A 12,374-nucleotide genomic window follows, 5' to 3' on the forward strand; every position below is an offset into this window, starting at 1 on the left:
GGAAAGGACATTAACTTTAAACGTGGAACAGACGAGGGACAAGATGCAAAGAGCCCTCAGGATCTCTGAAGAGTGAAAGGACTGGAGAAAACACAAGGAACTCCTTCATTCTGACAAAAGCCACAGCTAATTATTTTCCTCAGGAAACATCTTGACCAGCAATATGAGTGTGAGATGCAGCACAGTAATGAAAAGGGAAACAGCCTAAGGTAAGAACTTGTCTTTTCATACATTATACCTCGTCTTTCTATTCTTAAATTGCATTACTCAATCAAAGTCTTTCACTCTGAAAAACTGCTTCCTTCTTCCCCTGGACTTTATGGATGGGCAGCTTGTGCCCTGGTCTTAGAAAAGTTTTGTGCTTGGTTTAATAAGCACCATTTTGGAATTCTTGATTTGGAAACAAGTGGTAACATGTTTAACACATTATCATTTGTAACTAGACCTATTCCCACCCCCCATCTCCAACAACCCTCTGCTTCTGGATGCTTTCTTTGCTTATAGAAACCTGAGATAAACAGGAAATTGTGGGGTCATGTGTTTGGGAATTGATCTTGTATGGAAGGTCAGGACTTTTTTTTAATTTTTCCTGTGACCTTGGACTTTTCATGTACTCACAACTTTATGCTTTCTGTATGTCAGATTTAGGAGATGCTCATTAGCTTCTCTTGCTGAACTTCAAAAATCTGAGGAAGGTTTTTGGAGATTGAGCCCAAGGCTTCCACCTGCTAAGCAGGTGCTCTACCATTGAGCTACATCCCAGATCAAGTTGTACATAGACATAATAATCATAGTAAAGGCCTCCTTGGCTTTTGTAGGTGGATAATATCAAGTACGAAAACAAATATTGTATAACAAATATGTCATTACCTGTTGAGGACATTCAAAGGACATTCGGGGTAAAAAAAAAAAAAAAAGGCGGGGGAGGGGGATCCAAAGGTTAGGACTGAATGTGTAGAACAGGGCAAAACAGATGCAGAATTCTCAGAAAGGAAGCCATCATGCTAGCGCTGGATATCTTTGGTCTAGCAATGCAGCCCTGAGCAGGGCTTATTTATGTACTGTGGCAAGCTGACTGGTAACACCAGAAAAGGAGCAGGGAATTTGTCTAGGCAGTTCTAGACTGTTCTAGATGAGCTGCTCACTGAGTGCTGAATGGTCAGAGTTCAGGAGAAGCCACATTCTCTCTGGTGACCAAGGGCAGATTTAACAAACAAGGGGAAGGGAGTACCCATTATGGAAGACGCACAAGAATCGTCTCTCAAGATCTCTTCCCTTTCAACCTTCACTTACGTCCATTTTGCATCAACTTTACATTCTGACCACCACCACCCCCCTTAAAAGTCTCTGATCCCTGTCCTCCTTTTCTGGGGGAAAAAAAAATCCGAAACAAAAATGTAATCGCCCCTCCAAAAACAAACAAACAAAATAACCCTCCACAAATCAAAGCAAGAACAACCCCCTCCCATGAACCTAAAACAACACCACCACCAACAACAAAAAAAACCCACTTCTCAAAACCAAAACCTTTACAGGGAAGAAAAAAAAAAAAAAAGAATGTAGGCCATGGTGGTCTCCTTTGCCAGATCCCGAGTCTTTTTCCCTGTGTAAAGATAGAAATTCCAGGTTGCTCTAGAAGGAAAACAAGAACAGACTCTCCCCCCCGCCCCCCCCCCCTAGTTTTTTGCTCTCTCAACTAGCAAAGAAATCACATTTATTCCCTTTAAGCTCTGCTGGCTCCCGTTCTCTCCTAGAAAGGCTCGATTCCACCTCTCCACACGCAGAGCAAACCCGAGCTGCGGATGGAGGGGCTCCCCAGCGACACCCCCCCCCCATTTTTCCCCCTCGACAACACTCCGGAGAGGCCTGCGGGGACCGAGGATGATTCAAGCTCACGGGGACGAGCGGGGAGGGAGCGCTCCCGACTTTCCGGGTCCCTAAATGTCCTCCAACTCACCTTCCCCTCGACCCCGGGGCGCCCCTTCCCGGGGCCTCCGCCTTTCCCTCCCACGGTCTCCCGGGCCCAGGTGAGCGCACGGTGGGGCGGAGCCCTGAGCGCCGCGGGCGCCGCACCTGTGGGCACCGGGCTCTCGGGGTCCCCTCCTAGCGCAGGCGCGCGCCAGCCGGTGGCCCGGCGGATCGGAGCAGCTCCCCGGGGCGCCGCTAGGGGTCCCTCTCGGGTGCCGAGCGGGGTGGGCCGGATCAGCTGACTCGCCGGGCTTCAGCCCCGCCGCCGCGCTCCCGCTCCGTCAGTTTCCTCAGCCGCCCACGGTAGGCGACAGCACCCGGGAGCTGTGCGAGCGCGGGGGACCCTCGGAGACGACGACGGCGGCGGCGGCGGCGGCGACCCGGGCAGAGCCAGGGCGCGGCGGATCTCTTTCGTACGGCAGAGCACTCGGTGCCCAGCGCGGGGTGGCAATGCTGCCCGGTTTGGCGTTGCTCCTGCTGGCCGCCTGGACGGCTCGGGCGCTGGAGGTGGGTGCCGCGCCTTGAAATGGGGGCTGGGGGTCTGGGAGGGGGCGCACCGTGAGGATGCAGACTACATCCCACGGGTCTGGAATCCAGAGGTGCAGTCCAGGGCACCCAACTCCCCTCAATCCTTTCCACCGGGGCTGGCGCATCCCCGCCTCCGGCCTGGCCCTGCCCTGCCCCGGGGACGCGCGTCCCGGCCCGCAGACGGGGAGCGGACTGGCGCCCCGATCGGCGATCTGCGCCAGCTCGGGACCATCCTGAGCTCCGATGTCTCCCCCGTTCTCCCCACCCCCACCCCCACCCCTCGGTCCCGGCCGTCGAGAGCGGGTCCCGGGGAAGGAGAGCGACATCCAGAATTGGGGGGGATCCGGGGGAGGGCTGGGGTGGGAACACGTGTGGGAAACCGAGAGCGCGGCGTCCCGCGATCCGGTCCCCAGCTCTGGAATCGCCGCCCTTCTCTTTTTCTCCTCCGATCCTCGGGAGTTAGGGTGGGGTGTGGGGGGAGAATCGGGGTTGATTTGGAAGCTGCTCCCCCCCTCCTCCCGGTTCCCCCCAGTTCTTCTTGGCTCCCACCATCCCGTCTCACCCCCCACCCTCACCCCCCACCCCTCTTCCCAGCGCGAACCTCCTTCCCTTTCCCCGGCGCGGTCGCTCTGGCTGGCGGCGGCCCCCCGCGTGCGACTCCGGGCGGAGCGGGCGCCGGGGTCCCTCACCCACCACCTTCCGCGGGCAAACTTTGTACATTTCTGCGCCTCCTTTGTGTGTGTGTGTGTGTGTGTGTGTGTGTGTGTGTGTGTGTGTGTGTGTGTGAAGTTACGTGGGATGCAAGGGGTCGGAGACCCACGGCTACCCGTCCCTCCCTCCCTCGCAAGCTGTCCGTCCTGGGCGTGCGGTTCGCACCTTCGGCTTCTCCCGGGGACGCGGAATGTCCCCGGGAACAAAAGCCGCGACACCCCGCCCTCGCCGTCCGGGGCGCGGCGGCGACGGAGCCGCGCGGGGCTGTGTGCCGCCGGGGCTCCCTTCCTGGCTCTGCGCGTCTGCCCCCCACTGGGGGGCTGGGGCCTCCCAGTGGAATCTCCGGGGCGAGTTGTGGGGTGTGTGTGTGGGGGGGGGGGTCCCTCCACTTCCCATCTTCAGATTAGTTGTGTGCGGAGCTGTGAAGTCCTCGGGGGAGAAACAGGAGAGAGTGGGGGTGCCCAGGGCTGTGGAGGCAGGGAGGCTGGGAGGCAGGGCTCTTGCCTCCTAGGCATCAAAGGAGGCGTTTGTCTGATTAAGGCGCGGCCTCCTCTTTGGCCGCTCTGGGGACTCTGGTTTAGACACCCCCGGGGGATGCAGGATGCCAGGGAGGGGCTCTTTTTTTTTTTAGGGTGCAGATGTAAGGATTGAATAGAACGAAGATTAAGACGGGAGAAGATGGCGCCTCTGCAGTGCAGCAGAGAAAAGCGGTGTAGAGGCTGCAGCTCAGTGAAAATCCACCCACCACTAGGTGTATAGAACAAGTCTTCCCCGTGCTTCCAACTCTCCAACATTTAGCCAACGCCTGTGCAGAACGACTGTTTTTCATCTTATGTAAAAGATGCTTAGAAGTTGTTGGTGTGACAGTCGTTTGCGTGGTGCATCAGTTTGGGGGTTCCCGTTCAATATCATACCATTTATAGTCTTCCCTCCCCAGTTTCCCTCCCTTCCTCCCTACCTCATAGTAATTTTCCAAAAAAAAATTTTTTTAAAGCAATTTCCGGAGACATGTTTTCCTGTAATTCAATTGAAACTGTGTAGAAATCGCACTACAGGTTTGTTTTTTTCCTTCCTTATTTACAAGGTCATTGAACTTTCTTACCTTCTGATTTTTTTTTATAGACAAGTGGCTCCGAAATTAGAATCACAGCAGCATAAGAGTGCAATGATTCGTTTTTTCATGTTTTTTTTAAAGAAGACATATCATTAAGGAAATTCAATATCTCAATTTTTTTGCTTACATAATTCCTTCAGAACTTCTGAATGGTCTTACAAATTTAAAGACAAATAATTGAAAAGCATAACCTTTATTCTTTTGGAATTTTTGTCAGAACTTAGGTATTTAACTTTCTTGTGCATTTTCCCCCTGTGGAAAAAGAAGTAGCATGTAGGCTGATGTGATTCAGATATATTTGTTGGCTTGCTTTCTTGAATTTTCTTGCTTTTTCTGACATCTTTTTGGATGTTTTCTCCCGCTATTGTCACCTTTACAGGGTAGAGGTGAGATTCAGAATATATTTTGCCAAATGTTGGCAGAAGGGTAGGTAGGTAACTCACTCTAATGAGGATTGAGAAGGATTTAGGCAGCTCTATCTGTGTCCACTGAAACGATGTAATTACGAGCTCACTGTCTTTTGTACAGCTAGAAAATAGGTCTGGCTGCAGGTGGCTCTAAAAAGGAAATGAAATGAATTAAGGGCAATGATGAGAGGTCTTAGCTTGTGGGGAAGGGAAAGCCTTTTTTTCTGGATTGATGCTTATGCTTGGTGCATTGATTAGAAACATGAGCAGAACCAACCCTGATATATGTGCATTTATTTATTTGTCTACTTGTTTGCTTATTCATTCTTATATATTTTTTCTTCCTATTTTGATAGTCTGACCCAATTAGGATGATCTTGCCTTGGTGGTGGTGCTAATTCCCAGATTCTAGAAACTGACTGCTACTGAGTAGTACTTACATGCAGAAAAGAGAAGCTGAGGTTTAATGGTAAACTATAAAGGAGTCCTCCCTTTTCCTCCTTTTCAGCCGTGATAATTGGCAGGCCAGGTGACAGACACTTGTCTCCTGTCACCCTGAGCAGCCAAGTCTCCCAATGGCTCTGGCAAGGCTATTAGTATGGCGGAGAAGTTACTAGATGGAACAACCATGCCTACCTTTGATGAAGGAAATGAAAAGGAACTTGCAAGATTCACAAGGTTAAATTAGAAATGACTTGATTTTAGCAAATCAGTGATCAATTGATTATTGGTTTGAAGGAAAATGAAAGGGTTTGTTAGCTTAACCATTTTTCCTTGTTTCTGCAGGATCCTCATTTTGTATTTTTGTACATACGTGTTTTGTATGTATATAGTCGTGTGTGTATATATGTACATACACATATATATATATTTATGTTTATGATGGTCAACGTTGTGGGTCACATTTGCTGTGGGCCTAAGAGGTGAATAAAGGCCTAGCAGCATAATACTGGCAGAAGGGTAGGCAGCTAATTCACGCTAATGAATTCATCTTATGCCTGTAAACCTAGCTACTCAGGAGGCTGAGATCTGAGGAGAGCCATTGGAAGCCAGCCTGGGCAGGAAAGTCCTGAGTCTCTGATCTCCAATTAACTAACAAAAAGCTTCAGGGTGCTATGGGTCAAATGGCAGAGTGCCAGACGTAAGCAAAAGGCTATGGGACATCACCCAAGCCCTGAGTTCAAGCCCTAGTACTAACACACCCCCCCCCACACGAATAAATAAATATAGTGAAATTCAGTAGGAATGTACTTTATACATTATTTCTGCAAATTTTATTGCCTTGAGTCTTTAAAAAATATTTATCTGTTTATTTATTGTCAGAGTAATGTACAGAGGGGTTACAGTTTCATACCTAAGGCAGTGAGCACATTTTTTTTCAAACTTGTTACCTCCTCCTTCGTTTTTCTTCCACTGTCTTGAGTCTCAAAAAGCATCTTTCACTAATACAGTTCCTTTTAAATCTCTCCCCTTTATATCAAACATATATGAATAAACAAACGTATACAAATGGACTTTAAATGCCAAGCTCCCAAAATTCAAGGTCTTTTTTGACTGTACATACTGAATTACTCCTATCACTTTCCATGGAAGTTTGTAGGGTGAACAAAACATGTACACAATTTTGAAAGAAAGTAGGTTGTGTTAAGTACTCAAGAAGAAAGTACAGAGGAAGGAGTATACTGAGACAAAGTTACAGGGTGAATACCTGTACTGGAAGAGTAAAGGAACATGGGATCAGAATCTAACCAGGGTTGCATCTCAGATCTAGGGAATAGAGATGAAGCCTTTTCATGTTCAATATTTATTCACCTTCTCTCTGACCTCCCAAGACACACACACACACACACACACACACACACACACACACACACACACTATAGACAGGGCCTTTGTCTTATCTCTCCATTGTCTGTGTCTGGGTTGTCGCTTAGACACAGGTGAGGTTCTTAATGAAAGAATGAGCTGAGTATAGGATTTGATTGGATTGATCTCTTTGTCATTAGGGGAAATTTTGCTGATTTCCTTTTTTGAACCAAATCTGGTCTCCCAGTTGTGATAATATTGTGACAAACCACCATCTTCTTCATAAGGCTTCTGGTCTGAACACATGGAGTGTGACAAGTGTGAGGTCCACTGTAGAGAGCAGCAGGGGGATAGAAATGGGCCACAAGAGACCGAAAACAGATGGGAGAGCTGTTCTGTGACATCTTCAGTGGTGTTTTGACCAACTTCAAGATAGCAGTAGTGATGCACTGGAAGCATTGTGGGTAGGGACCTTCCTTCCTTCCTTCCTTCCTTCCTTCCTTCCTTCCTTCCTTCCTTCCTTCCTTCCTTCCTTCCTTCCTTCCTTCCTTTCTCTAGCTCTCTTTCTTTCTCTCTTTCCTTTCTTTTTTTTTTGACAAAGTGCTTTTAACATTTCACCAAAAGTGATTCTCTCAACCTTGACTGTACATTGAAATCATGTAGATTATGTTTTTGTTGTTGCTTTGTGTGTGTGTGTGCGCACGCGCACGTGTGTGTGTGTGTGGCGCCATGGGGTTGGAACCCTTGTACATTCTAGGAAAAGGTTCCACTTACATTCTCACCCTCCACAGAAGCGGGAAAATTAAAGGAAAGACACCCACAAATATTGTCAGGACTTTACCCAGGGCAGCTAAATGTGATCCCTTGGAGCAATGCCAGGTTATTGGCATTACAGAAATATATTCTGCAATTCTTGTGTGATCGTGTGACCAGTTATAAACAGACCAGTTTGAACCACGTGCAAACCACCATTTTAGTATCTTACAGCAAGATTCCTCAAGATGATCTGAAAACAAAAAAAGAGCCAATAATGCAAGAGGTAACAAGTAGACCAGCAAATATGGAGACAGACAGAAGAACACACACACCATTTTTTGGATGTTTTCATCCCTCCTCAAAGCTGTTAGGAATTAACACTGTCTTGGTAGCAAAGATTATAATCAAACCCCACTCACTGTGAGAGACCCTTGTGGTGTTAAAGAAAACTTGCCCCTCCTTGCAGCACAGCTCCTGCATTTAGGATGTAATTGGCCAATGTTTCTTTTCAATCTCTAACATTAAAATATTACATATATATATGTCTGTCTGTCTCTGTTTTGCTTAATGATGAAATCTTTTCTTTTTTACTCTGGGATTCCAGATACAAGTATATGAGGGAAGATTGATGTTTAATACTGTTTTCTGCTAAACTGGGAATGCTGTAATACTGTGAGTCTTAACAGCCTGTGTCACAATATACAGACACCCCTCCTAAGTGGGTAGGAGAGGAGAGGGTGGCAGGCTGGTGAAGGAGCAAACTTGACCCTTGAATTAGAAACAAGGTTAAACAGTAAGTGATAACCTCTCTCTCTCTCTCTCTCTCTCTCTCTCTCTCTCTCTCTCTCTCTCTCTCTCTCTCTCTCTGTTCCACTCTCTCTCCCTTCTTTTCTTTCTTCTCTTGGTCTGGTTTTCTTTCTTTTCTCTTTGCCTTTTACAAAAAATAAAAAGCAGGCCCTGCCCATATTGTCCACCTCAGTTTGCAAATGAAAACCTTGGTAAAGGATGAAATGTTGCAAAACCATTTCTTTCGTTTAATATGACTAGCCTAAAAATAACCATAAAGTAAGCATTCCGATATTTTTCTTTGGGTAAAAAAAAAAAAATATGGGGCTGGGAATGTGGCCTAGTGGTAAAGTGCTTGCCTCATATACATGAAGCCCTGGGTTTGATTCCTCAGCACCACATGTATAGAAAAAGCTGGAAGTGGCACTGTGGCAAAGTGGTAGAGTGCTAGCCTTGAACAGAAAGAAGCCAGGGACTGTGCTCAGACCCTGAGTTCAAGCCCCAGGACTGGCAAACAAAAACAACAACAACAACAAAAAAATCATTTGAGGCATTTTCTTCCTCAGATTAATCCTGGTTAATAAACAGGTTTTAGTGATATCCCTTTAGAAGTATAATATCCATCAAAAATAGGGTTAAAGGACTGCTTTAGGAATAAAGTAGTTTATTTAAAGGGAAAACAATGGGACATACTTGTTAATAGGTTTTTATTTGTTTGTTTAAGTCAATGCTTCTTAGAGTAGTGGACTCATATAGCAATAGAGAGGCTCCAGGTTTACATGTATTAAATCTTAGCTGCTGTTTGTTTCATTTCATTTTTGATTTGTTTTGAGATGGGATCATGTTTTGGTGCCCAGAAAGAAAGGCATTGAACTTCAGGACTCAAGTGGTCCTCTTGCCTCAGCTTCCCCAGTAGCTGGGATTATAGGCTTGTGCAACTGCTTCTGTAATTCCCTGTGTTTTGAAAAAGCATGTGATGCAGAGTTAGCTTCAATATAGCTAAAAGTAGAGCAGCTTATGAATAAAGATAATAGTAGATATGGAGAAAAATGAGAGAGAACGGGGGTTGTTTCCACATTGATAAGGTTGATTTCGATTCTGAGAGTGATTATAAAGCCAGTGACACTGAGTCACTGAGGATTTCTCAGCTGTGTAGAGAAGGCATGTTGCACACTGTGTGAGTCAGCTTTCTGTGACTCTAACAAGAGTACCTCAGATAATCGACTTAAAACAAGGAAAGGTTTGTTACTTTGCTTCACAGACCATTTACTTTTGGGTCTGTGGCTAGGCAGTACAGCATGGCAGAGTGTGTAAATGGATCAAGTTGCTGAGGTCATGGTGTCCCGGATGGGGAAGGAAGAGAGATGGAGCCATGTCACACAATCTCCTTTAAGAGCACCTCCTCACTCCTCTAACCCCGTGCCCCCCATCCTTGCCATTGAACTAAAACCTACCTAATAAGCCCCATTCTTAATGATTCCCTACTTCTCATGTGGGCCTAGTGACTAAGACTAACCCAGTAGGCCTTTGAAATGAATTAAGATCTAAAGTACACTACACTCTGACTTAGAAACATCCTGGATGGCCACAAGATTACTTGGGTATAAATCCTAACTCATTCCCTTTTGAAAAGCTCTCAACTGTGATCAAAGTTTCTGTGCTTTTGTAAAATGTAGATAATCATTTTTATGGTTGATGATGAGGATTGAATTGTTTCAAACCTGTTTCAGTAAGGATGTGACATGCTAAGAAGAAATGGCACAGATCTATGAGCTAAGATGCATGCAGCCCAATGGCCTATTATAAGCGCTGTGTAAATATTGCTTATTATATATATGTGTATGTTGATGTAAAATAGATTTTTTTTACAAATGCATAGTTTTTGAGAGTTATAAAAACTGCACGGTGTTTAATTTTTTGGGCTCAACTAGTTCATTTATTGACAAAACAAGACTTACAGGAAATAGACAGTATTTCTCTGTGAAAACTGATTTAGCCAAGTATGGCAACTCATGCCTTTAAACCTACCACTTAGGAGGCTGATGCAGGAGGATCAAGGCCAGCCTGAACTACATAACAAGACCCTGTCCAAAAAATAAAGAAAAGAAAAGAAAGAATGAATGTATTTGATTTAAATAGAAAAGCTCTTACATTTTGTAATTTTCTAGAATAAATATTTGAAATTTTATTAAAGGTATAATTTTCCATTGTAGTTAAATTTTTGAAGATATTTAAAAATTCATGGTCATTGAACAGTTTAAATAGTATAGAAACACAAAGAAAGCATAAACAGGTTTTATACTAATGGGAAAGAGTTATTTTTAATGTGCATACTGGCAGCATGCCACATGTCTGATACTGAACGAGTTTATTCACTAACTCAACTATTAGTTGGGTTCTCAGCTTTGTGCAAGGAGCTGGAAAATAAGGTTGGTTTAGTTTTTACCAAAATCTTACAAGCTTTGCCAGCCTTCTTCCACAAGAGGAAGATCAGAAATTCCAGCAAAGGAATTTTGCTTTTACAGTGGAAGCTCAACGTGATCTTCACCTAAGACAAGAAAACTGAGAACAGACTGTGCTTGAGAATGCAACATTTCTGTTCAGAAATCAGTTTTTCTTTTTTTTTTTTTCAAATAAAGTGAATTTATATAACCACTTATGCTATCAAATCACTACAACTTATTCATGAGCTATAGCTTAATTAAAACTATTTTTAAAAAAAGAATATTTTGTTCCTAAGTGGAATTCAGTCTCCATTTTGCAGTTAGATTAAGAATATTTGGAGGCTGGGACTATGGCTTAGTGGTAGAGTGCTTGCCTAGCATGCATGAAGCCCCGGGGGTTCGATTCCTCAGTACCACATAAACAGAAGAAGCTAGAAGTGTTGCCATGGCTCAAGTGGTAGAGGGCTATACTTGAGCAAAAGAAGCTCAAGGTTAGTGCCCTGAGTATAAGCACCAGTTTTTGGCAAAATAAAATGAAATAAAAAGGAATCTTTGGAAACTTCAAACTGAGGATCCTATAGGTAAGCCTGATTAACCAATAGTTGAACCAAAAACCAACCTCCTACAAGGTCTGTGGGCTTGCTTTTTCCCAGCCCTGTGTTTGTCATTGTCTTGTGCAAGCAACAGAAGGCAAGCAATAGGTTCAAGCAGGAGAATGTAATTAAGACAGTACATTTATAATAAACACACTACCCCAAGTAGATACCATGTGGAAGGAAAGAGATGGTCTTGAAATCACTCGGAGAGTCCATGAACATAGATAAGAAATAAATAAGACAAACATTTTGGAAAAGGTTTTAAATAAAAGAAATAAGTATATTTTTGTAGATGAATGAATCCTGTGCAGTGCTTTCTTAAGATCTTGTGAATTGTGGACCCCAAACAGTATTCAAATATCCTTATTTCCAGTCTTGTTTGTTTTGCTTTGTTTATGTGATTTCTTCAGATGAAAATATTGAATTGAATTCTCTGTACAACTGTTTAAAGATAATAATAATAATAATAATAATAATGAAATTACAATTCCAAAAAACAAGAAAAAAATTGATTCAGCAAGAATAAACTATTATTGTGTTTTGGTGACTCCATGAGTATGAAATTATTCTTTGATTGTCTCTTTTTCTAAAGGAAATTTCTGTGTCATGCACTTTGGGTTCAGAGAAAGCCACATACTATCTTCATTGATGAAAGTTAGGCATTCTGATTAACAGCCTGACAAATTACTTTCCAACTTTAAAGAACACATGAGAATAAGAGATTTGTTATACAAAGAAAAATCTAAGTGAAAAGTGCATTATTACTCTTGTTGTCTTGCTAAATATCAAAACTGTAATGACTATAATATATTTTGATCCATAGTGGCATTTTACAGGAAATAAACAAGAGGCTTAATCTTACTCTGGAGATACATTTATGTATTTTAGACTTGCTCCTTCAACCCCAGCTACCACAAACGCATTCTTCCACTTTTACTTTGCTTCTAGTTGATGTGTGTTTTACAATAAAATTAATGAGGCGATATACATTCAGTTGTAATAGAAAATAAAGAAAATGGGATTATCACTTAAAACTTGATTAGTCCAAGAAAAGCATTCTATTACTGGATGAATTTTCCAAAGCAGAATTGCATCCTTGTTTTTTAATGTCATTCACCTAGTTTTGTTGAAAAACCCCACATGATAAAGAGAGATAAGCACTATTTCTTAATTATATTGATTAAAAAATAATTTAGAAAGTCTTTTTTATCTTTAAAGTGATGCTAACTTTCTGAAATTTGAGCTTAAAATTTTCAGA

The 12,374-nt window shown here is 43.7% G+C and overlaps 1 protein-coding gene across 6 annotated transcripts in view; it reads left to right on the forward strand.

The window, feature by feature from the left end:
- Positions 1 to 2,222: 2,222 nt before the first annotated feature.
- LOC125351537 (amyloid beta precursor protein) overlaps positions 2,223 to 12,374 on the forward strand; it is a 198,353-nt gene continuing 188,201 nt past the window's right edge. For 3 of the 6 annotated variants that reach the window (XM_048346367.1, XM_048346369.1, XM_048346370.1), the window contains exon 1: positions 2,246 to 2,475. In XM_048346367.1, the coding sequence (XP_048202324.1) occupies positions 2,419 to 2,475 (57 nt within the window). In that variant the 5' untranslated portion in view covers positions 2,246 to 2,418. Of the gene's footprint in view, positions 2,476 to 12,374 lie in introns of all 6 variants that reach the window. The other 3 variants (XM_048346371.1, XM_048346372.1, XM_048346366.1) reach the window with 3 other exon arrangements.

This window comes from Perognathus longimembris, chromosome 5 (assembly GCF_023159225.1).
Source record: "Perognathus longimembris pacificus isolate PPM17 chromosome 5, ASM2315922v1, whole genome shotgun sequence".
Lineage (NCBI taxonomy): Eukaryota > Metazoa > Chordata > Mammalia > Rodentia > Heteromyidae > Perognathus > Perognathus longimembris.